Raw genomic sequence first — 25,884 nt, 5'->3', positions numbered from 1 at the left:
GTTATGGCACTTTTTTTTGTGTTGAAAGAGTTTTTAAATGTAATGAATTTTACTTACGGCATGGTTTGCATTTGGATTGATCGATGGGATCCGGTGGAACTGGGGTCGGCTCGAAACCTCCGATGCCGAGATTGGAGAGAAGGCTTGCTATCCACTCAAGAATGGACTGCCGGTTCTCCTCGAATGCAATGTAACCTCCTTTTTCAGAGTCTTCACGAAAAGGTAACTCACTCGTTGTATTCAATTCTTCATCATTCTTAATTAAAAAACATAAAAATATCTATTAATTTTTTTGTTAAACTGACAATAGTTACATCAAACATGACATCACAAGCCTTTGGCTATCTTACTTAGATCTATTTATAAAAACTGGGTTTATTTTATGATATAACATTAATCTACTGATAACGATTTCAAATTCCACGACACAAACCAATTTCAAATTTGAAAAGGGAAGGAACGACTGCAGTTCGCGAAATTCTGAAAGCTTAGCTATAAATTTAGGCTAGACATTTAGAATAATATCAAAGCCGATCGCACGACATTATTTTCAAAATAATATAAAAGGACACGACAAACACACAAATCAACCAGGAGATGTCATAATGTTCAAACCGGGTCTATAAGTACCAGCGGGATTCCTCACTGAAGATGGAGAGAAGCCAAAGCGCGTGATCAATGTCGATCAATTTAACATTTATTTATCGAGTTAGCGACCAATCAACATCCCCAAGAGAATTAAACAAGTGGGTCATGATGAATTCAGAAGGTCTAAATAGAGATCATCCCCTTGAAAACGTTCTAACAATTCTTCTCAATTAAATATAAAAGGACACTAATGACATAATAACACACAGACTAACCACCAAAGATATATAATTTTAATTTTAACTAACTCTAATTTTAATTTATTTTTATTAGGTTTCGTGGTTCCCTTGACCAAATAAATTCTTTTCAATTAATTAATCTTTAATTAAAGTCTTGGTTGAGATAAAAAAGTCAGTGCCACAAGTGGGATTCGAACCCACGACCTTCGGCTAAATACGCCGCTGCCCTATCACTTGAGCTTAAGTCACGATCGATACCATGCAGACCAAGACGATTCCAGATGGTCAAGCTTGAGTTGGTATTTCACCTCGCTAACCTAATTACAATTTCTGTTTGGTGGATTTATTGAGATGCAAAACACCGACACTGCCCATGATGACTTCGAATGATCGAAATACAGGTGGCTTATGATCTCGCCAACCTCACTACAATTTATTATAAAAGGACGTATGACACAGGCGATTCGCTGAATGTGGCTAAATGTCACAACTCGTTTGAGATGCCACCGAGGATGGGCTGACCAGTTTTCGAAAAATACAACTAGAGATAATTCATAAATCATGAGATGGTTCATCCAACCTCAAAGAGTTTTTGCTCTTATGCTTTAAATAAATCATTTAATTATAGCAAAACTTTAAAGATGAGAGAAAATGCGGTTTGACTATCTACTGTCGTGCTTGTCTTGTCCATTTCCGCTATTTTGTCGGTCAGTTGTGCATCTTATATTATGAAAGGACACAAGTGAAAAAACCCAGGTCAATAATTAAAATGCCAAAACGCACAAATCTCTATGAAAACTCAAGCGAGACTAGGCTAACCACGATGATTTCAGATGATCAAATTTGAGTTGGTCCATTACCTCGCCAACCTTACTCCATATTTTCTCATCTTAATAAAAAAAATAGTTAGCCATTTAGTAGCATAATAGCCTCCAGGTCATCTTTGACCATGGTAAAAATCCAAGCCTCATCTGAAATGCAAAACAACTGACACTAGACAAACCACGGTGATTTCAGTTGATCAAGCTTGGGGTGGTTCATCATCTCGCCAACGTTACAACAATAATTCAAGTTAAAATAAAAGGACAGGGATGACATAATAACACACGGGCTAACCCCTGAAAGTGGTAAAATGGTAAATCAAATAAAGATAAAATAGCGAAAACAGGCTGTCCAAGTCATTTTCAGAATGTAAAACCCGAGATGGTCCACCACTTACACACTACAATTTATGTCAATTTAATGTAAAATGGTGTGAGCGACATAATCTTCCTATAACATTTTGCCAACGTAACTACACTTTGTGTCAATTTAATGTAAAATGATATGATTCGCATGATCTTCCTATATCATTTCCACAGCATTATTACAATTTATGTCAATTTAATGTAAAATGATACGATTCACATGATCTTCCTATATCATTTCCACAGCATTATTACAATTTATGTCAATTTAATGTAAAATGATACGATTCACATGATCTTCCTATATCATTTCCACAGCATTATTACAATTTATGTCAATTTAATGTAAAATGATACAATTCACATGATCTTCCTATATCATTTCCACAGCATTATTACAATTTATGTCAATTTAATGTAAAATGATACAATTCACATGATCTTCCTATATCATTTCATCAACCTTACTGCAATTCATGACAATTTTATGTAAAATGGTATGAGTAACATAATCTTCCTACATCATTTCGCCAACCTTACTACAATGCATGTCAATTTAAGTAAAATGATATGAGCGACATAATATTACTATATCATTTTGCCAATCTTACTACAATTTATGTCAATTTAATCTAAAATGAATCGTTACAATTTAATTATAATATTAGATTGTCGTACACGTACAAATATCTACAGGAATAATTGAAGTCTTCAAGTCCGATTTATTTAAACAAAACAATAAAATAAAAATTTAATTAATGAACATAATTATATCAAGAGGGAAATATACAATAAATGAAAAATGCGACGAAACGGGGGAATTTTTTTTTAAAGAAAAGATGAGTGCGTGAAGTGCATAGGAAGCTTTGCATTAAGGGGTTCCTCAGGTTTCTCAAGCAATGACTAGTTAATCTTTCAGGCTAACCGGCAGCAGGCTGTAAAGTTGCAACGGCTCCCTGGATTAATTAATTCCAGGCGGGTTTTGCTAGAGGGTCGTCACGACGACCGTATGCCCGCCTAAGTTTTCAACTATGGAAGGAATCCTTCATCTTCGTCCGTCCAGACTCAACAACCGTCATTATAAAACGTCCTGTGCTCTTTGGACCGTCCCGATTCACAATTTTACTATTCAAAGATTCCCATTTGAAACGGATAAAGCTTAGAATCGAGTTGAACAACTTTTTCACCTGACAAGTAATTTATGTCCCTGAATTCTAAAATTAACAAACTTTCACGATGAAATTACTTCTTATCGTTGTAGGATTCTTAATTGAAAATTTCCTTGAAATTACTTTTATTCTATTCCGAAGTAATAGAAATATACGTCAATAGCTTTTAAACTTCTACGCAAAAAACCCGAATCATATGGAAAAGAACGTTTAGAAACTGTTTACGAATCAGTTTTATTTATTTAATAAAACGTCTATAAGCTAGCTTTCCATTTAGCTTTATTGTGCCTCTACGTTTTCTGTGTTTAAAGGGTCTCTTAGACTAAATATATTGGATAAAATTTAAGAAAAATTGACAGGACTAAGCGTCTGGTGCACTAATCAAGGTTTAAACTGGGTTTACTCTAACCTTGTTTATAAGTTGAACCAGGTTCAGAAAAGAGAGCGTTACACCATCTTTACCGGAACCACCGTTTTATTGAACCTAGTTCAACAAAAAGTTGGTAGAACTGATTGTAATCTCTTTGTAAGATAATAGCAAGTGATCGTAATTATTTATTATTGACATTGTTGGTTGATGTATATAGTTTTTTGTTTTAATAACATGGAAATTTTTAAGTATCTTTTTTGGTTTTTGTTAAAAAAAATAGTGCGGGTAAAAAAAAGTAAATTTACTACTTATTTATTTGGACTTTTCGGGAGTTGAACTGGGCTCAGTACTGATCTGAGTTTAAACCAAATTGGTGCAACTGGGCCCTGATCTTGTCAAGAATTTATCATTAAAAAAAACTTTCTTTTTTAATATATGGGTGATTAACTACCCCCTTTTATTTCTTTTGTATGGAAATAATTAAATAATATAGCACTGGTTTTTACATGTTTTTTAATGTAGAATATGAAAGTGAAATCAAAAATTTTTCAACGTACGGTACGTCTCCGGCCTCAGAATTTTTTTCAAATGGGGAAGTATCAGTTTAAATACGGAATTAAATTCTCCGAAATTTTTAAGAAGATTTAAATTCGGGCACTTTTCTTGTAGAGTTTGTCTTTTAAGAGCTATTAAAGTTGAAAAAATAAAAAGCTCAAATTTTATTTATCTCAATCGTCATTAATTGACCTCCTAGTAACTTAAAGTTAATTACTAATTACTGATTCAATTATCTCCTAGTAAGTTTATTAAGTTAAGCTTAGTAAATTAAATTTTCAAAATGGAAACCACCGTTCTGCGAATTAGTATTATCCCAATATCGGCAATTGTGATGATTCATTTCTTTGGTTTGTAAATAAATATTTGTGAATAAAGAAAATAAGAGATAATGTTGTTTTGGTTCAGTTCATCTCCAGCTAAGGTAAAAGACTGCTAATTTAATTTTTTAAAGTGTTAATTGTGTTTTAGTTGTTAGTTGTTATATCAGGCAATTAATCAACAAATTTGAACAAACAGTCATTGATAAAAAGAAAACAGGTTAGTTTTAATAAAAAAATTAAAAATGGAACTTTTGATCTATGGTAGATATTAATTATTGACGTAATTTCTTTTACAGGGAGTAATAAACTTTTTTAAGAGGCGATAGAGACTTTGTCAAAACTCCTACTGGATCATGCCAGCAAATCGCAGGTAGGCATGATATTTTGAACAGTTCGGTCCGAAATATTCTGAAGAAAAATAAAATTTATTACAAAATTCAACTACATCAAGAACTTAATGAAGATGATTCAGATAGACGCTTTCAAATTTGCGAAATTTTGGACAATTGGAAGTACAGTTGAACCGGATCTGATAATGAGAGTTTGTTTTAGCGAAGGGGGCAACTTTTATTTTAAATGGTGAATTGAATCGTCACAATTGCCGATATTGGTATAATTCTAATCCTTATGCAACGAGGGAATCACAAACCCAACATCCTGAAAAGGGCTCATCGATGGCAATTTAAGAGGAGAAAATTTCTTTGAGCTCTTTGAATAAATTATTTGCTCGTTGATTTACGCTAAGTTGGAAGAAAATGAGGAAGAATTTGAGGAAGGAGAAATGATTTTCTAACAAGATGGAGTGCCACCTCACTCCACAGGAAACGTGAGAGACTTTTTAGATTTCCGTTTCCTTCCAAGATAGATAGAAAGTCGAAGTTTCATCGATTGGCCAGCGAGATCTGCAGATCTAACACCCTTATATTTTTTTTGTGGAGACACATTAAAACAGTGGTGTACCGATCACCTTCAAACAGTCTGGAAGATTTTAACGAAAGGATCAAAGAATGTTGTTGGATAACACCATATACTTTCCGCGAAGTGCGAAAAGACTTCCAAATTGGATTTTGCTTAGTATGAAGATCGGTGGTGCCCATATTGAAAATTAAATTTACTGGGATTAACTTAACAAAGTTACTAGGAGGTAATTTAGTTAGAAAGTAGTAATTAACTGAAAGTTACTAGGAGGTAAATGAATGACGATCGATGTAAATAAAATTTGAACTTTTTTTCAACCTTATAACCCTTAAAGGACAAACTCTGCAAGAAAAATACCTGAAGAATCGGAGAAGAAGAAAAGTTCAAGAATCTTCTTAAAAAAGGTCGTACAATTTAAATGGTATTCAAAATGGTACCTTGCCATTTGAAAAATTGCTGCTAAGCCCTGGGAGCGTACGTTGAAAAACTTTTTTGACTTCAGATTCATATTCTAAAAAAAACTTGTAAAGCCCAGTACTATATTATTTAATTATTTCCAAACAAAAGAACTAAAATGGGATAGTTTATAAATAATCACCCAGTACATATGCTAAACTTCTAAGCTCTATACAAAAAAGCTACTAATTCAACGAAATCTTCGTCACCTGTTTGAAAAATTCATCCATTCACCTACTTATCTATCTACTAATCGAACAAATTCATAATTGTGGGGACTAGATTCAGCGGAGATTTGAAGGTTTGGTTGAACCCATAAAGTTGTATGCCGTATGACTATATCGGTATCAGTATTAAGTTGTGTATGAGTGTTTTGTTGTCATGAGAAAGTTTCGATCTGTGGTCTAATAGTCGGCCCAGTTTTATGTTTTTAAGTCGTATGAGGATTCCCGAGTCATTTGACTAGATACAGCCGTAGGTAGAGGATGCCTTTTTCAGTGGTAAGGGGGAAGGTGAGGTTATAATAGATTGGAGATAGAGTGATGCGACGGAAGGTGAAGTTTATGCTTTGGGACTTAGTAGTATTTAATTAAATTTGACATTTTTTGAACGCTTATTCAATGTAAGATAGGTGTGTCTACATCAGTATATGTCGGGATGAGAAGGGATATCAGCATTACATACAGAATTTTTTGTTGAAATGCAGACCACACAAGGCCCTGAAGATGATCTCAATAAAGATCGAAACGTTGGCCCGATAAAGAAAATATTTTTCTAAAACCTACCTCACAATAGACCGCATCTCACGATCTCCAAATTATCTATTAACTAACGCTCACTAAACACCACACATTTCTACACGAGAAGAACAAGAACATGGGATTCTATGAATAGATTTCAACTACATATGGACACCAAGCAAAGAGTATTCTGAAGGACATCGCCAACAATGAGAAGAAAATTACGGTTTTCAGTTGAGATAAAAAAGACAATGGCACGAGCGGGATTCGAACCCACGATCTTCGGCTTGATACGCCGCTGCTCTCCCACTTGAGCTATCTATCGAACCCCCTCGGACACCAACTTCCCATCTCAACCACACCTTTTGAATTTTCTCTCCTTTTTTATCTCAACTGAAAACAGTAATTAATTGTAAGATATTAATTGGTCAAGCGGACCACGAAACTAGTGAATGAGAAGAAACCTGCATCAATCAGAGAACTTTTTTGTTGAAAAGGAGACAACACAAGGCCCTGAAGATGATCTCAATAAAGATCGAAACGTTGGCACGTTAAAGAAAATGACGGGGATAATTAGGGAAAGAAAAGCCAAATTGTTGAAGACAACTACACAAACAACACAGCAATGACAACAGCAAGAAAGTAATAAAATATCTGAAGCAAATAAATGCATATGGTCGCCTTTAATGCTTCTCCATACGTGGTTTCATTTTCCCTTCCTGAAGTGAGTGTATTTATTTGCGAGAATGTGTGAGTGTATCGGTGGGTAGTGGTCGGAATATCGAGTACCACACAGACCCACCAAACTAGGATAGATATCTCTTTGTGTGTTTTTGGTAGAATGAATGTATTTATTGGCGCGAAAGTGAGTGTGTATGGGTGGGTTGTGCAGGAATATCGAGTACTCCACAGACCCACCGATTTACGTTAGTATTAGGCTATAATATCTTTTAGAGTGAATGGGCGGAGGCACAGTTGTAATATTAAATGCGCCAGTGGCTCCGCATTTTTTAATTTGTAAATACAGAATGATTGGTTACTGTTTGAGTGAATGTATTTATTAGTGCGATAGTAGTGTATGCATGGGTGGGTCTATGGTGGAATATCAAGGACCCCATAAACCCACCACCTAGGTTAATGTTTTAGATTGATTTTAATTTTAATTGTACATAATGTATGGATGTATTTATTAGCGTGAAGGAGGGCGGGTCTTCGGAGGAATATCGAGTACTCTGAAACCCGCCTAGGCTAGGCTAGGATTGAATGTTAGTGAATGAGATAGCTTCAGAGCCTTTTCACCACGTGTGGTAGGGCTTAAAATGTAGAAATAACGTCCCAGAACACAACCAGAAAGATCGCCAGACTTCCTACAGAAAAGCTAATTTAAAAAAAAAATAAAAATAAAAATAAATTTATAAAACGTGAGGTGCCGGCAATAGCCTAGGCAGCTAGCCGGCCGGGGGGAAAAAACAAACATATAATATAACATATAAAACAATCATCACATTTCTGGATAGTCTAATTCTTCAACAATTTGGCTTTCCTTTCCACAATTATCCTCGTCTATATAATCCTGAAAGGATAATCAGGCCGAACCATTACCCACGTTTTTCCCATTGTCGGCTCCTTTCACCTCAAAGAAGCTTCATATAAAAAAGTCTTTCTATCCCGACTTCCTTTTCCTACCCCTTCAAAATCCAACGTACATATACATAAAACAGCAATATCTCACGGGCACAATCAACACGACACACAAGAATGACACATTTACACGGAAAACAAACACTTCGAGTGAGTACAAATACTTTGATTGAATCTAAAATTTTTTCTAGCATTGTATAAATTCATTCTTTTTTTAAATCTAACATTTTCTAGCATTGTATAAATTCATTTGTTTAACTATGAAATTTTCTAGCATTGCATAAATTCATTCTTTTTTAAATCTAAAATTTTCTAGCATTGTATAAATTCATTCTCATCCTATTGTATTTGTAAAATTTAAGTAATTTTACAAATCTCAGGCCCTGAAGATGATCTCAATAAATATCGAAACATTCGTACGATAAAGAAAATGTTTTTCTAAAACCTACGTCACACCAGACCGCATCTCACGATCTCCAAATAATAATTAAATACAGAGTACAGCAGCGGGCCAAGGACGCTACCCTGAGGGACTCTTAAGTTCACCCAGTACAAAGGAGTGTGAGGATCCGACTCATACTCTAAAGTACTTGTCGTGCAGGAAGGATTAATGATGAGGAAGTGTCTATAGGGTAGGATGCCCTTGAGTTTCCAGACCAAACCCAGCCGCCGGACTAGATCGAAGTTTTGATTTTTTTAACTATAAATTTAACATATATATAAGAATTCGTCATGGCTAATATGCAAAGATCATAAGGCAAAAAAAAAAAATATAAATTATAAATTTAGAAAAATAAATGTTGCTAGGAAACTAATTTAAAAAAAGGACTTATGTTTATAATTTTGTATTGCATTATAGAAAAGTAAGAATTAATGAAATTCCAAGTTGAAACTTAACACCCTTTATTTACCGGCCGTAGAGAATTTAGACTTGTACACCTTAAATGACACGGTTAAATTGAATGTAAAATTAGAGGATGCCAGTTTCAGGTTCTGTTGGACACTACTCATTCGATAGCTAATGGGATTCCGATGTGATTGATTTCGCACAACTATCCCATGTGATTTATCAACCGATTGGGCTAGACAGCCCATTTAGGCGCAGATTAATCGATAATGTTTTTATATACGAGTTGAACGAAAACTTACGGTATCGGTTGTAGTCGTCCTTTCCTGGTCGTATCCGGCCTGAAACAATTTTTAAACAATATCGTATCAACAGGATTGGTTTTACGCTTCGGCAGAGACCAGTTTCGATTTCGTGCGTGAACAGTTCATTTGTTATAAAATTAAATCGGGCATTTAGATTTAGATGGGAAACGCATTAAAATATTCCTTTTTAAAACACACTGGGAAGGATTAAAGAGTGCAGATTAATGCATTATTGCGGTTTTTCTTTAATATAAATAATTTAAACAATGATTAATGTGTTGTTTAATTGACTTACCGTCGTGAAATTCGTCGTACTCGCTTTGGTATCTTCTTGACCGCCTAGTAAGTTCGTGTAATTTTCCTAAAAATAAAAATATTTTAAAATTTCTTTAAAAGAAACAAAGTCGAATAAAATAGAGTAAAATATTGTATTGTAAACAATAAAACGATTTGACTATGGTCTATTTATTGTCAAATAGGATTCTTTGCGAATAGGATGCATTCTTTAGTGAAGCTTTTCATAGATTGTTCCCTATGACTATTTGGAGATGGTGAGATGTGGTCTGGTGTGACGTAGGTTTTAGAAAAAACAGTTTGTTTATCATGCCAATGTTTCGATCGTTATTGAGATCATCTTCAGGGCTCAAAGTGTTCGTTTTCTGTGTAGATGTGTCATTCTTTTAGTGCCCACTCTGAATATGACACACAAGAATGACACATCTACCCAGAAAACAAACACTTTGAGCCCTGAAGATGATCTCAATAAAGATTGAAACATTGACATGATAAAGAAAATGTTTTTCTAAATTCACTAATATCGTGGTCCGCTTGACCAATTAAATCATTACAATTAATTAAGGTTTTTAGTTGAGATGAAAAAAAGCTAATGGCACGAGAGGGATTCGAACCCACGACCTTCGGCTAGATACTCCGCTGCTCTACCACCTGAGCTATCGTGACCTCCATCCACTCGGACATCAACTCCCCATCTCAACCCCACCTTATGTTTTCCCTCCTTTTGCCATTTTTCAAATGTCGTGTAATCGGTTTGGATTCTCGACGACAATTGAAATGGCGACGGAGAGCTTTAGTGAAGTGTACTTCATTTTAATTCATTAGATTCACTAATTTCGTGGTCCGCTTGACCATTTAAATCATTACAATTAATTAAGGTTTTTAGTTGAGATGAAAAAAAGCTAATGGCACGAGAGGGATTCGAACCCAAGACCTTCGGCTAGATAAGTCGCTGCTCTACCACCTAAGCTATCGTGACCTCGATCCACTCGGACATCAACTCCCCAGTTTTTCTAAATGTACGGTACACCAAACCGCATCTCACGAACTCCAAATAATCATTAACTAACGGTCACTAAACAGCACACATTGATCCCTATGTTTATAAATATGGTCTATTTAATGTGTATTTTGGGAGTATCAGGAATAAATTTTAATGAAGGAAAAACGCTCAGCTTCTTCGTAAAGCTTTCGAGGAATGTACCCCTTTCATCAGGGCTTTAAACTATTTCTAATGATTTACACATTTAACAAATATAAATGTATAGTTACAATACAAAAAAATTATGACTTCAACCATGAATTTGTTTTCCATTGCTGTAAAATACTTCGTCGTAGTTAGAAAATTTTAGATAATATAAATATATTGAAAAGAAAATCACGAAAATGTATTTGTGCAAAGGGAAACCAGGAAAGGTAGACCTTTTATTTTAGGTTTTAAAATGAAAATATTGTTCCCTCGAAAATTGGCCAGCGATCTCGCCTGAAGGAAAAAATCGTTGGGAGGTAATTTTATCCCATTTATTTGAAGTCCCTTAGATTTATAAATTCGATTAGCTTAAAGCGTTTGTCCGCCGGTATGGATTCTTCCTCAGGTTCGGCGGAGTGGAGGAAAAAGAAAAAAATGCTGTAAAATACTTTTCCACTTTTAAATATTATGTATTGTTACGATTTTCCGAATAAAATGTTACCGTTTTTTTGCCGGTTTCTCGAGATTAATGAATGAGTTATGACGATATTTGATATGACGGTAACCGCCTCTGTCTTTCCTTTATCCCATTCCTAGCCTCTCTGTACCCCGGGCCTCGTTAATTGTGAATAAAATAGCACAAGTAACAAACACAAATACATATCAAAACAGATGAGATAAAACATGATGGTTTGGTTAGTATTCACACTACCACAGAGTGCTGGATATTTTTCGAGGTAATTGGGGACAAGCCTCTCTATTCACGCTAATAAATTACATTCATACACCACAAGTTATTCACACTACCCACAGTGTTCAATATTTCTTGATTAGCCTCTCCATTCACGCTAATAAATTACATTCACATACCACAATTCCTTCACACCACTTCAGAATCCTCTAATTCCTTGTGGATAAGACCATACAATCACGCTAATAAATACATTCATTCTAATAAATAACACGTATCACCTACAGAACAGTTGAACAGTTAAAATTATTTATAGCCTGAAGATATTGAATCACCTATTTATATAGGGTGACTGGTAATAAGTGTCGAAAATTTCAGGCGTTTCTACTCACCATATTCAACAAAAAACTTCCTATAAACCCCTGTCTAAATCTCAACGGTAAAGAGGTAATTTCAGGTTTGGGTTTTTTATTTTTCCACTTAGGTCCACTTATTTACTTATAAACTTCAGAATTACTGATTGAAGAAAAATCTGATTTGAGCTACCTGAAATAACGTTAAATTTCCTGCAAGAAAACTTATTTACATTGCAGAATTGATAGAAAAGTTCTGCACGAAACGTTAAAAAAACAAACAAAAATGTTGAAATTTGAAAATGTTATATTGGCAACTGTTAATAACTACAAACTCCTGGAGTTTTGCAAATTACCTCAAAAGTTCCCTATTCGACCCAGCGGTATACCCAACTTTTTGGATGGAAAAAAATGAATTTATACAATGCTAGAAAATTTTAGAAAAAAAAGAATTTATACAATGCTAGAAATAAATTAATTTGTTTATCGAAAATTTTATAGCATTGTATAAATTCATTTTATGTATTTATTTATTTTTTCATCCAAAATTTCTAGTATTGTATAAATTCATTTTTTCACATCCTACATGTATTTGTAAAATTTAAACTATGTTTATAAATCCCAGGCGTTGAAGATGATCTCAATAAAGATCGAAACGTTGGCACGATAAAGAAAATGTTATTCTAAACCTATGTATCACGATCTCCGAATAATCATTGACTAACGGTCACTAAACACCACACATAATAATAATAATAATAATTCATTCCCTTGGACTATGTATCTATGGAAAATAGATTTCCATTTATATTTTACACGTTAATTATTATTATTCATTAGCAATTTGGTTTTGATTCCTTTCTTATGTAATATTTGTTATAACAAGTGAGATTCCTCTGCGCGGACTGCGGGATGACAAACGTCTAGTTTGGTCGTTACCGATCAGTTTGGTCTGGCGATCCTCACTGTGTCTGTCAGTTTCGGCATTGTGAGAAGAGAAGTGTGCCGTTATTTTATAAAATGAATGTTCAAAACAGTTATAATCGTCCCCTATCGCGTAAGATTGGGCTAACAAGGAGGCAGAACAATCTTGGTATCGGTTTTATTTTTTACGTAGGACTCTGAACATACAATTGATTCCCCGGAGATTTCGTCCGGCATAGGTTTTATGGTCTCGACGTCAATTGCGGGCTCATGAATTTTTTTAAGCTCCTGAACACAGGGTGAACTGCTTCGGAATCTTGGATTTCTATAATGGTGCGACAAATTAATCAATATAGAGGCAACACGGACTCGTTCTCTGACTGCTAAACAGCTTTCAAAAATAAGATTGAACTAGCTTTAAAGCAGTAATTCATTTAGCAGTGTTTTGTTCTTAATTTGTTTATTAAATCGCATTAATTTAGCTTTCTATTTATTTTTTGCGTCTGTCTTCGTTCTTTTGTTTAAAACCAATTTATATTTAATGTTTAGGGAATTTTTATCTCACTTTTTAGTGTTTGTCTGTGCACTTCCTGAATGTTGGGATTTTAGGCCATTCACACTGTGCGAACTATATAACGTATAAATAAATAAATTTGAAAAACATCTCGAGGATTTCTTCTAAATACTTTTTCAAAATGAATGTACAATATAGTTATGGTCGCCGCTATAACGTAAGACTACCTGTCTTCGGTTTTTTAATGGAAGATTGTGAACAAAGAAATTTATTATTGAACATATTACATTTCAACAAATTGAAAAATAGAACCTAGATGATAGAAACAAGCAGATAAGCATAAATTGACATATTACAATGCCAAATAGAATTCACCTACTAGCCAAAAATCCTCAAAGAAAACTGAGCTATTTTCAAAAATAAGATTGAACTAGCTTTAAAGCAGTAATTCATTTATCGAATCCTGATTAACCGACATTTGAAAAATGGTCAAAAGGAGGGAAAATTGGAAAAGTAGGTTGAGATGGAAAGTTGGTGTCGATAGCTCAAGTGGTAGATCAGCGGCGTATTTAGCCAAAGGTCGTGGGTTCGAATCCCTCTCCTGACACTAATTTTTTAATTTCAACCAATACCTTACATAAAGATTAATTAATTTTGTTTATTTTAAGCATAATATACATATCGTTAAATTGATGAATTATTGAAAAAACATGAATCACAGGTCAATTAATCTTATACAGCTGAAAGAAAAAACAGGTAAGGCATGGGATAAACATTAAATGATCGTAAAGCGTCTCTGGACTATCCATTTCTTTTTAATTATCCGTACTCGACAAACAAAAATAAAAACAATTGTTAAAGATCAGAGTAACGAAAATATAATGCAAATATGTGGAATTTAAATTATACAAATATGCGACTTTTATAAACAGAATGGAATTATAATTGAATGGTTTTTAAATTTTCTTCGTAAATGGATAAATGTAAGCTAAATATTGTTCGTGATGTAAAAGCGGGAAAAATTATTAATTCACTTTTCGTCAAGATAGGAATCTCATTTAAACACCCGGAAGTTTAAAAAACAAACAATTATGTTAAAACGAGAGTAATTTTGAGTGTCGTCGAACCCCGTCGTTAGGCTAATAGCCGATGAGTGGAACGGATTTCATTGAAGCTTGAGCACAAATCAATTATACGCTGTCGCCTTATCGTCGAATTTCCTCGGTTTGCCATTTTCCATTTTTTCTTCTTCTTCCGTAGATTGCCCACATTAATATTCATGTTGACAGAGGAGAACCTCGAATAAACACGATTTCTCGAGACGTGGAGAGCCTCAGAAATGCACCTCATGGCAAACATAAAGTGGCTTTTTCAATATTCGCATTGACATATGTTGAAAGATTTTCCGAATGCCAGGAGCTACGAAATAATATTTCCTGAGAAAACGTTTTTTTTTCTATTGTGACAATTTTTCAAATTGCTCACATATTTCTAAGCGTGTTGACAATTACGATTTGGCAAAGAAGGTAAAAACTTTTTTATTTTATTTTAGGGCCGGGAAAATACATTGGTCATCGCCAGCCTTATCTTTATTAGCTTTGGATTTCTTTTCTTTCTCGCATTTTTATCCTACTAATTTTATTTTACTGATATTTAAATAGACATACTTTTATTGATACATGTATACATAATTAACAAAGAAATAATTGACATAAGCATTACATCATGGATAAGAAATCCGTCTGCCGGAAGAAGAAATAAATTATTCTTCTTTATAACGATAATGATTTTTTTATAGAATGTAAATAATAATAATAAATTATTCTTTCTATTTAAGGTCTTGGTTGAGATAAAAAGGCAGTGTCACGAGCGGGATTCGAACCCACCAAGACCATCTATCTCAACCAAGACCTTACATAGAAAGAATAATTAATTGAAAGAAGTAACTTGGTCAATTGACCACTAAAACGTAAATGGAATAATATTTAATAAGTAAAAGAAGTATCATTTCACTAAAACATCTCACCGTGGTCACTTAATAAGTCGCTGAGAATCCAATCCTGATTACTCGACATTTGAAAAAGGGTAAAAAAGGGAAAATTTGAACGGTTGTAGGTTGAGATGGTTGGTATCCGAGTGGATCGAAGTCACGATAGCTCAAGTGGAAGAGTAGCGGCGTATTCAGCCGAAGGTCGTGGGTTCGAATCCCGCTCGTGACACTACCTTTTTTATCTCAATCAACACCTTGCAGAATAATTAATTGAAAGAAGTAACTTAGTACTGGAGAAGTAACTAAAACATAAATGGATTAATAATATTAATTTTATTCTGTTTCTCTTGCTAAGTTACGACATTTTTTATTATACAACGTAACCAACTCTCCCTTTTTTTGTAGTATTGCTAGTCTCTCTGTACCCTAGGGTCTCGTTAACTGTGGGTAAAATAACCCTAATAATAAACATAAATACACAGAAAGGGATAAAAAAATATGATAGTCTGGTTAGCATTCACACTACTCAAGAGTTATTGTTTATTGGGAAATCGTGAGATAGGGTCTGGTGTGAGGTAGGTTTTAGAAAAATATTTTCTTTATCGTGCCAACGTTTCAAACTTTATTGAGATCATCTTCAGGGCTCAAACTCTTTGTTTTCCATGTAGATGTGTCATTCTTGTGTGTCGTGTTGAGACTGACTGACGGTCACTAAACACCATACATTTCTACTCAAGAGTAGTGACGTGCGATACCAATCGATATGAGTAAATTATCGAGTATTTTCTTTGGTAGTATTGGTAAAAATACCCAAATAGATTTTTCATCGAGTGTTTAAATAATATTGAATTGTTATGTTCCGTTCGAAACTTCTTTTCATGAAACTGGGAGTTGACTAGTTTCTGTTAGGAGCGCCTATAAGCGGCATGTGCCAGCAAAATTAATAGAAATTTCGAATGGGTGGTTGGTAACTCTGCAGATAATTCTGGTAGTTCATAATTCTTTCCCCTTGTCGCACCTCGCACTTTTAATTTCAGTAATTTGTTATAAAATGTTTTTGTCTTAAAGTACCTAAAAAGTGTTCGCCTTCCTTTTCTTAGGTAGATTCCTAATCATGTCTCCTCCCAAAAGTATGAGGTTATTTTACTAAGAAAACTGAATCGTCGGCATATTGTAAAGTGTGCGGGAATACGTCTAATCTTTTCAAACAATTGAAAAGAAAACACCCGTTGATCAATTTTCTTAAACTCGATAACGATAAAATATCGTTTTGATGAAATGTGTTGACAGCTTTTCCTTGTTCTTACCTACGTACCCACTGTATGAAAAAATACTTAAAAATATGAAAAAATACTCGTTAGCATCGAGTAATTTCTATCGATACTTGAGTACTATCGAACATTTCTTTCCGTACCAGTATTGAGTACTGGTATAGAATATTTTCTGGTATGGCATGCCACTACTGTCAAGAGTAGTCGATATTTCCCGCAGTAATTGGGGATAAAGCTTACTTCACGCTAATAAATTACATTCACGCTACCTAGAGTACTCTCCATTCCTCGGGGTAAATGGGGATAATCCCTCCATTCATCTTATTAATAATATGCGCAATATATTACAAAGCGAGCTCTAAATATTAAAATAATATGAAATCTAAAGTCCTGTGGGCTATTAATTAACCCATCGAACCCCGGACCCTTATACGATGGATCGCCGCTAGCCGTTACGGCCATCATGTTAGAAAGTACAAAAATTAATGTGTGGTTATTAGTGACTGTTAATCGATAATTATTCAGAAATCGTGAGGTGCGGTCTGGTGTGATGTAGGTTTAAGAAAAACATTTTCTTTATCGTGCCAACGTTTCGTTCTTTATTGAGCCCTGAAGATGATCTCAATAAAGATCGAAACGTAGGCACGATAAAATGTTTTTTTTTTTCTGAAACCTACATCACACCAGACCGCATCTCACGATTTCTGAATAACAAAAATTAATGTATTTAATATGATTCTATGTATTTTTAATTTTTATAAGCACCAGTTTTGCACAAATCTTTAGCAAAATGTGTAGCAGGGGAAAAAATGAAATCATTAAAATGGGATTTGTACGTACAGGAAGATTTGAGCATCTGTATTGCAAATATTATGTTATTAGTTTTTCAGAAAGCTTATAAAGGTGAAAATAGATTGAACGAATACAAGGGCTAATGACGTGGTCAAAAGAGCCATTTTGCCGGAATATTCTTGTCGTCGCCCATTCTGCTAAATAAGGCGCGGACCTGTTGGGAAGAAAGTCCTCAACTCTTTTGATTATTTTAATAGGACACAGAGATACTTTCGGCTCTTTCCACGCCGGGCAAAAGGTGAAAATGCTTTGGCAAATTGCCCTTACAAATAAATTTACCGTTCGGCTAACAACCTACTTTCTTAATTTTTTCCCAGAGGTTCGATCCAGTCGACACCAGCGATTCCGTTCTGAGACCGCCGTGAAATATTCACCAGCAATCAACTCCAAAACAATTACCAGTGAAATTAAATAATGTAAATTTAATCTTGTATAAGTCTTTTTCTCAGTTCTGCGAGATGATGTTTAATGAAAGCTTGAAATATCTTTTCCATCTATTTAGAACGGGTTTTAATATTACGTAACCCTGTCAGGAAACCCTGATGAATACAATAGTAATGTCTACTTCATCAAGGAAATTTTAATATAAAAACGGGTCAGATTGAGAGAAGTCGAGAGAAGAGCTATGTCTTCTGCTAGTTTATAATTAAATCAAACTCTTGACGGCGAAACGCCACAATCAAAGTATTTAAAAAAAAGAAATGAATCAATGTTCATCATACTCAAAAATCATTTGATTGCCAATTACAAAAACTAATAACTGTATATATACAACCAGCAGATTGGAAGACAATTTATTGTTAGTAGAATTAAGGGCGTTATAGTGAAAGCTACTCACTGGCAGCCTCTCTGGATTAATAAATTGATACTAATCATTTAAGAGGTCTCTTGTCCATATCTTATCCATATTCTTTTTCAGACGTTTACGTGGTAACTGTGGGGAACGGAGAAATCGTATTTGTGTATTAGTGTGATTTTTGTAATTTACAACGTGAAAAAGTCTGTAATATGTTTTGATGGATGAAAAAACTGTTGGCATTTCTCTGTGAAGTGTGTTATTGTAAAGGGACAGAAACAATTAGTCTTAAAATTTTGGATTGAAAACTTCTTTGAATAATGTATTCCTTACAGCTCACAAACCCCCAACCAGATCTCATCCTACAGACCTATAAGCCTGCTTCTCGCAATGTCCAAAATTCTAGGCTCCTTTTAAAACGCTTAATAGCAATCCTTGACACCTATAACATCATTCCCTCTCACCAAGTCCGTTTCCGTCCTCAACATTCCACTATCTTACAATCGACACCATCTCATCGGCCCTAGAAAAAAAGGAGTATTTCCTGGGCGCGTTCTTAGACATAGCACAGGCTTTCGACAGGGTCTGGCATCCAGGCATACTTTTTAAACTTTAGCGCTTCCTACCCTCTCGTTATTACCTTTTATTGAAATCGTGCCTAACTGATCACTGTTTCAGAGCGAGGTGCGGCAATGAATTCTCGGAAGTCAAACAGATACAGGCCGGTGTACCGCAAGGTAGTATCCTTGGTCCTGTCCTATGTATCATTAATACTACTGACCCATCAATACATCCTGATACTATTATCACCACCTACGCCGACGATACCGCACCCTCCTACCTTTTAACTCGAATCTTGTCCAAGCTATCTTCAACAGGAACACCTTGAGCTTATAGAAGACTGGTGTAAAAAATGGAGGACAAGACTGAACGAAGAAAAATGCACTCAGTGTACTTTTACGCTGAAAAAGCAGTCTTGCCCTCCATTGTACATCAGCAACAAAGAGATACCAGTTGCTAAACAAGTTATATACCCGGGGCTATATCTCGACACCAGACTGACGTGGAATCCCCACACAAGACTTAAAAACAACAAAGTACAAGACTTGGACTACTACGAAGACTTCTAAGATCGAAATCGAATTTGACAATTAAGCTAACACTGTACAAGACTTCACTAAGACCAACATGGACATACGGAGTGGAACTGTGGTGTACTGTCAAGCTTTCCAATATCCAGCGCATCCAGTCTTTCCAATCGAAAGTCAGTAGACAAATTGTCAAAGCACCCTATTATGTCACTAACCTCACTATCTACAAAGACCTCAACATTCCTTTATTCAACGAACTAATCCGGTCCGAATTCCAAACCTTCCTCACCAACCTTTCGAACCATCCTAACCATTCTGCTCGAGCCCTCTCCACTCATTCCCATCCTGACAACCCACGACGTCGCCTCAACCGAAGGTGGACTCGGGACTTCCTTGACGCCTAATCATACACACTGAGTGCCAGCAATGGCTAGCTCCTCAAAGTATGTGTTCTACTGGTGCAACGCTGGCATTAGAGCTAGTGTTGTGCTGTGTGATTATTACTAATTATAGTGCGTATGTCTGTTATAAACGGTAAGAATCATTTGGTTCAGAATGTGTAAGAAAATTAAATGATAAGCTTTCCAAGTCGGTAGTTACAAAAGTAATTTCAGCCGAACAAGTAAATTTGTGCAAATAACGATAATAGACGAATAATAGATAAGAGAGACAATTTTTTTGTTTATACGAATAATTTTCATGTTAAATTGTACTCATCATGGAAATTTTACTCCGGGCTAGAAATTTAAAAGGTGATTATTCTTTGAAGTAGAAGCATCTTCTAGTTTAGCAATTTCTATTGCTACAATGATCAGAAACATTTTTTATTTATTTGTTTAAACGTAAAATGTTAATATTAATAATTATAGTGTCATCAAGTCCAGACTAAAGATTTAAATAACGCTGTTACAAAAAAATTAAATTATTTTTACAAAATCAATCACTCCTTATTATTTAAACAGGTCGATACTGGAAAATAACAGAAAACAGTAAATTACAAAATAGAATTTTTTCTTTAATCATATGACTTCAAATATTCATTATTCATGAAAAAGCTTTTCTTTATTTTCATATTACTTTTTTAAATAATGAAAATATTATTAAAATGCGGTATGAAAGTTGTTATTTCACGCTCTAAATGGTCCATATCGAATAATCTTTAAACCTAGTCAGTTTATTATGTCAATTCTACTAGATTCAAACTCGCACATTTCATGACATTCTTAAACGTAATATAATTTTTCTTATGTCCGGTGTATAAATTACATAAAATATGCAATTTGGAAAGCTCAATTTCGAAGGTACAAAATTAATATAAAAAAAGCTATATAATAACTACTCAATGAATGTTCATTCATATTTATGTATTTATTTTAAATCTATTTGAATTTATTCATTATAACGGAATTATTTATAAGGAAAATTTTTTTAATTCTGTTAGTCAAATTGCAATAATTTAATTTTTTTAACGAGGGTTCGCAACAGCAGAGGTCATATAAACCCTCAGGGTGTTTTTGAAAAAAGCCCATTTGTAAGTATGTCGGGTTCGAATGAAGGGCCGCTGTATTCGAACCCGGGACCTTTACCTTACAGTAATGAGCGCCTTGTCAACGCCTAAACCGTTGCGGCCCCCCCCCATTTTTATTTATAAATGATAAAAGGCCAATATTAAAAAACGCATTTTTTAGCGATTTAGCTGCTTGTTTTCTTACAACGAGAATATGGCTGTATTATTTCGTAAAACCGATACAATAATGTGTTTATTGCAATTCACGCAAGGACTAATTATAATGATCAGGTCAGTTAAACAAATTTGTTTGGACGTATAAAGTTAATAATAATAATTACAGTGTTCGTGTAAATCACGCACTGGTTGGACGAGTAATTGGTTCAGAATGTGGAAGAAAATTGATAAAATGACTTTTAGATTAATAAATTATACATTAGATTTATCGATTATAAACGGATTAGACAAGCAGACGGTTAACTTTAGTAGTTTGTATGTTTTAATAATTATAGTGTTCATGTCAATTAGTCTTGGAGTGAAATGTATTTAGCTCAGAATGTGGAAGAAAATTGAATCACAGGATAATTCCAAAAATCACCTTAGGGTTAAAATAAAAATAATACTTTAATTAACTAACAATTATTTAATTTTAGATCAAGAATTACAAACGGGTCGGAGTTGTAATTGGTTGGAAAATTGAATGATAGGCTCAAGAATCCAAGTTCCAAAAGTAAACTTACGATTGGAAGTGAATTGGTATAAAAAAAACCTTTAAATTAATAAATTCGCAAAACATACGAATAATTGACCAGAGTGAAAGTTTTTTTTCTGTATGATTGGACGTTAATTATTAATCATAGTGATGTCGTGATGTATACACTCGCCAGATAAGAGTTTGGTTGACAATGTTGTGACCAATTTGTCAACAGGCTTCTTAAATCTACTACAATTGAAAAATACATAACTAACGAGCTAAACAAAATAATAAGGAAAAGAGAAAATCAAATCTATTTTTGCATACGAAAATTAAACTAAAAAGTCAATAGTTCGAAAAGTTCCCTCGGAGTGAACGGTAAAATAAGCGAATATTTCAGTACTAAAGGGAAAAATCCCTGCGACTCCCATTGGGAAAGTAAAAACCCTAAGGGTTTAAAGAAATAATACAAATAATTATAAAAATAATGATACTTTCAAATGAACAAAAAGGTATCATATGAGCAATTGGTCAAGTAGAATTTTTGTTTGTTTGAATGCATAATGTTAATTAATTATATTGTTGTCCTAAATCATGAACTGGGTGGAAAAGGATTTGGTTCAGAATGTGGAAGAAAATGGAATGACATGCTTCACCAGTCAGTACTTACCAGTTCAGTAAAAGTTAATTTTAAGTAAAACTAAATATTAACTTAATAATATTTTAATAACATAATAATTAATTAATTTTATATTATGTAGGTATATTTTTATAATTATTCAGAAATCGTGAGATGCGAACTGGTGTGATAGGTTTCAGAAAAACATTTTCTTTATCGTGCGAACGTTTCGATCTTTATTGAGATCATCTTCAGGGCTCAAAGTGTTTGTCTTCTGTGTAATTGTGCCATTTCTTGGGTGTCGTGTTGAGAGTGCCAGTCATATTTTATATAATACATTAATACGTTATATTTTTATAATACATCAATAATGATTACGCATTGAATAGGCTACTGGATAATGAACAAGAAACCCCACGCAAAAATTCAACTGGAACAGTTTGTATTGGTCAAATTTTTTTGCAAAAAAGCCTAGAAATAATAAAGAATTAAACTATCCAATAATTAATAAATTATAAATTAGGCATATACATTATTTCGCATTGGACAAGCAATTGGCTCAGTATATATTTAAAATAGCAAAAACAAAATCTTTAGAAGTTTGTATTGTTAAGATTAAAAACACCCTAGGCATAATAAAGAATTAACCTATCCAATAATCAATTAATTTTAAATTATGTAGGTATATTTTTATAAAAATCAGTAATTATTACGCATTGGACAGGCAACTGGTTGATAATGGAAAAGAAACGCCCTCATAAAAAAATTCATGTTTAGCAGTTTGTATTGGTCAAATATTTTGCTAATTACTAGCTGATTAGTAATTAATGACTTACAATTTAGGCATATGAATTATTTCACAATTGGCTCAGAATATATTTAAAAGAGCAAAAACAAGATTCTTTCAAAATTTAGAAGTTTGTATTGTTAAAATGAAAAAACACCTTAGACAAAATAAAGAATTGAACTATCCAATAATTACATCAATTTTAAATTAGGCATATAAATTATTATGCATTTAACAAGCAATTGGTTCAGAATGGAAAAAAGTCAGAACTAGCAAGACTTTTCATTGTTTAGTAGTTTAGTAGTTTGTATTTAAAAAAAACAAAAATAAACGTACAAATAATAAAGAATTAAACAATCCAATAATTAATACATTTTAAATTAGGAATATCAATTATTATGCATTAAACAAGCAATTGGTTCAGAATGTAAAAGAACGGATTTTCTTTGAAGTTTAGCAGTTTGTATTAAAAAAATAGACACAGAAATAATAAAGAATTAAACTATTATAAGACTTTCCAAGTCATTAGTTCGCAAAGTAAAATTTTTGGTAAATGGTAAATTTGTACAAAATACATTTTTAAATTAAGAAATATGTTACATAGATAAAACTAGTGTTGAATATCCTATACCTACACAATAATTAATAAATTGTTAATTAGGCATAGAAATTATTTCGAATTGGACAAGCAATTTGCTCAGAATATATTTAAAAGAGCAAAAAAAAAAAGATTCCTTCAAAATTTAGAAGTTTGTATTGTTAAAATTAAAAACAACTTATACATAATAAAGAATTAAACTATTCGATAATTAATCAATTTTTAATTAGGCATATAAATTATTACGCAACAAAGAATAAGAAAAGAATTTTTTTTTGGCAGTTTAGCAGTTTGTATTGTAAAAAAAAACCATAGAAATAATAATGAATTTATTTATATTATAATATAAATATAATAATAATAATTTATATTTTTATTGTAAAACTTTCCAAGTCAATAGTTTGAAAAGTAAAATTTTTGGGAAGTAGTAAATTTGTACAAATGACATTTTTAAATGAACAAATATGTTATATAGATCCAATAAGAAGATTTAAAATTAAAATTATAGTTAGAAATAAAATTGCATAAATGATCTTTTATGTAAGTAAATGATTAGTGTTGTAGGATGAATAATTGATCAGAAAAAGCAATTTTTTTACCAAGAAACGACTTTGGTTTCTATAAAGCATTTGGGATCTTTTTTTTTTTTTATCCCAAACAGGTTTTATAACAACAAAACAACACCCAAATTTCCTGGTAGCTTACCGTACTGTCCGGAAAACAGCTGGCCATCGACAACACCACAAAACAAAAAAGGCACTTGTAGGGCGGCATCTCGCCAACTTGTGGGCCCGCCGACTTCTTTGAAACATATATATGCATTCGGGGTCAGTAGGACGCAGAGAAAGCAATCCGGTTCACTGGCGTCAAAAGTCCTAGGTGTATTCATTGGCGAGCTAAGTTTGAGGAAGGGCTTTCTTTAGATCCTTTCTTCAGGATCGATCCTTCCTGGGCTGCCGTGCTCCTGAAGGTCATATCCAGGATCATATTCAGGAAAGCTCAAGGACGCGAAAGACCCGATACATACTCCGATATAGTGTTAATTTGTAAACTACTTCAATTGATAATTTTTAAAAGAATTCTTATTATAAACAACTTTGCCACAAATTAACATTTTTTATTTTAAAAATGTATTGGAATAATAGAAAATATCAAATGAATGAAAATTAATTCACTAATTAACATTTTATTTTACAAGCCGGACGTGTACTAAAATTGGACGAAAATTGAGTTAACACACTCAAAGGACAGTTGGTAAACAAAGCGTCTAATTTAAAAATAATAAATTTTACACGCGATAAACGTGTAAAATTATTAATCGAAAAAGAATGATATTCGAATCGAGTCCCATTAATAAATTGCTTCCCTATAAATGAGAAAATGGCAATTAATAAAATAGGTAAGAGAGTCTGTGCTTTTAATATTCCCAGGTCGCGTCTCTGGGTTTTAAATCTTTACAAATCTCTGCGAGCCGAGCTCTGCTCTCCCGTTTAACCATACTTGTAATTCTGTGCTTGAAAATATGAGTATTATTTTTTTATAAAAAGATTAATTTCAAAGAAAAAAGCTTAAAGCTGTTTACTGCTTCGCAATGCTGCATTAAAGCTAATTCTTTCCTGTGTTAAATAAAGAAAAATACATTTTAACATATACCTCCGCGAGAAAAAAAAAGTGAGAATGCTTATTACTTAAAAAAAAAGATTTTTTTAAAAATAAATCACAATTGTATTATAACAGGATTTGTTTAAAAAAAATTTTGTTATCATTTATTGATTGGCTATCGAGGTAATATATGTTTGCCGAAGCGTCAGAGTCAGATCCCACAAGTGACATTTCTTGTCCGTACTTTCGTCAATAAGTATCTTGATAAATCAATTTTAAGTTGTGTATATCGCACACCAACAAGAAAAGCGACACAATTTAAAAAAAAATTACGGAAAAGACAGGTGGAAGTTTCCTCTTCTCAATTATGTATTATAATGCGCAATTACGGTTGTTGCAATAACTGTCATGATTCATCAATATTGCTTTTCGTTTGTCCAAGGCTTAAGCGAAAACATAAAACTTTAAAAATCCAACTGTCCTACACCTAAAAACTACCCCTTTGTGAATTGTGACACTTTTCTTTCATATATTGGCTTAAGTTTTGTTTGCTCTAACGATACTGGTGGTATAATAAATGACTGAAAGGGTATTTCTTTGTGATAGTAATAGACAACATACAAATCTGAAAAACAAGCATAAATAAGCGGAATTATTTATATGGAAAAAAGTTCTTAATTCTCTTAGTCAAATTGTAATAATTTTACGTTTTTAAATATATTTTTTTTAAACGAGGGTTCGCAACAGCAGAGGTCATATACCCAAAAAAGCCCA

General features: G+C 33.3%; 1 protein-coding gene across 1 annotated transcript in view; it reads right to left on the bottom strand.

Annotated features, from left to right (window-relative positions):
• Nucleotides 1-24,280, bottom strand: part of LOC106668622 (trypsin-7-like) — a 43,819-nt gene extending 19,539 nt beyond the window's left edge. The window contains exons 1-4 of the mRNA XM_014397547.1: nt 24,214-24,280; nt 9,634-9,699; nt 9,336-9,374; nt 58-256 (exon numbers count right to left, since the gene is read on the bottom strand). Coding sequence (XP_014253033.1) covers nt 58-256; nt 9,336-9,374; nt 9,634-9,699; nt 24,214-24,240 — 331 coding nt within the window. The 5' untranslated portion in view covers nt 24,241-24,280. The remainder of the gene's footprint in view (nt 1-57; nt 257-9,335; nt 9,375-9,633; nt 9,700-24,213) is intronic.
• Between the last annotated feature and the right edge of the window lie 1,604 nt (nt 24,281-25,884).

This window comes from Cimex lectularius, unplaced genomic scaffold (assembly GCF_000648675.2).
Source record: "Cimex lectularius strain Harlan isolate CLEC.00 unplaced genomic scaffold, Clec_2.1 scaffold111, whole genome shotgun sequence".
NCBI classification, from domain to species: Eukaryota; Metazoa; Arthropoda; class Insecta; order Hemiptera; family Cimicidae; genus Cimex; species Cimex lectularius.
Note: the sequence above shows the minus strand (reverse complement) of the source record. Positions and strands in the feature narration are given on the sequence as shown.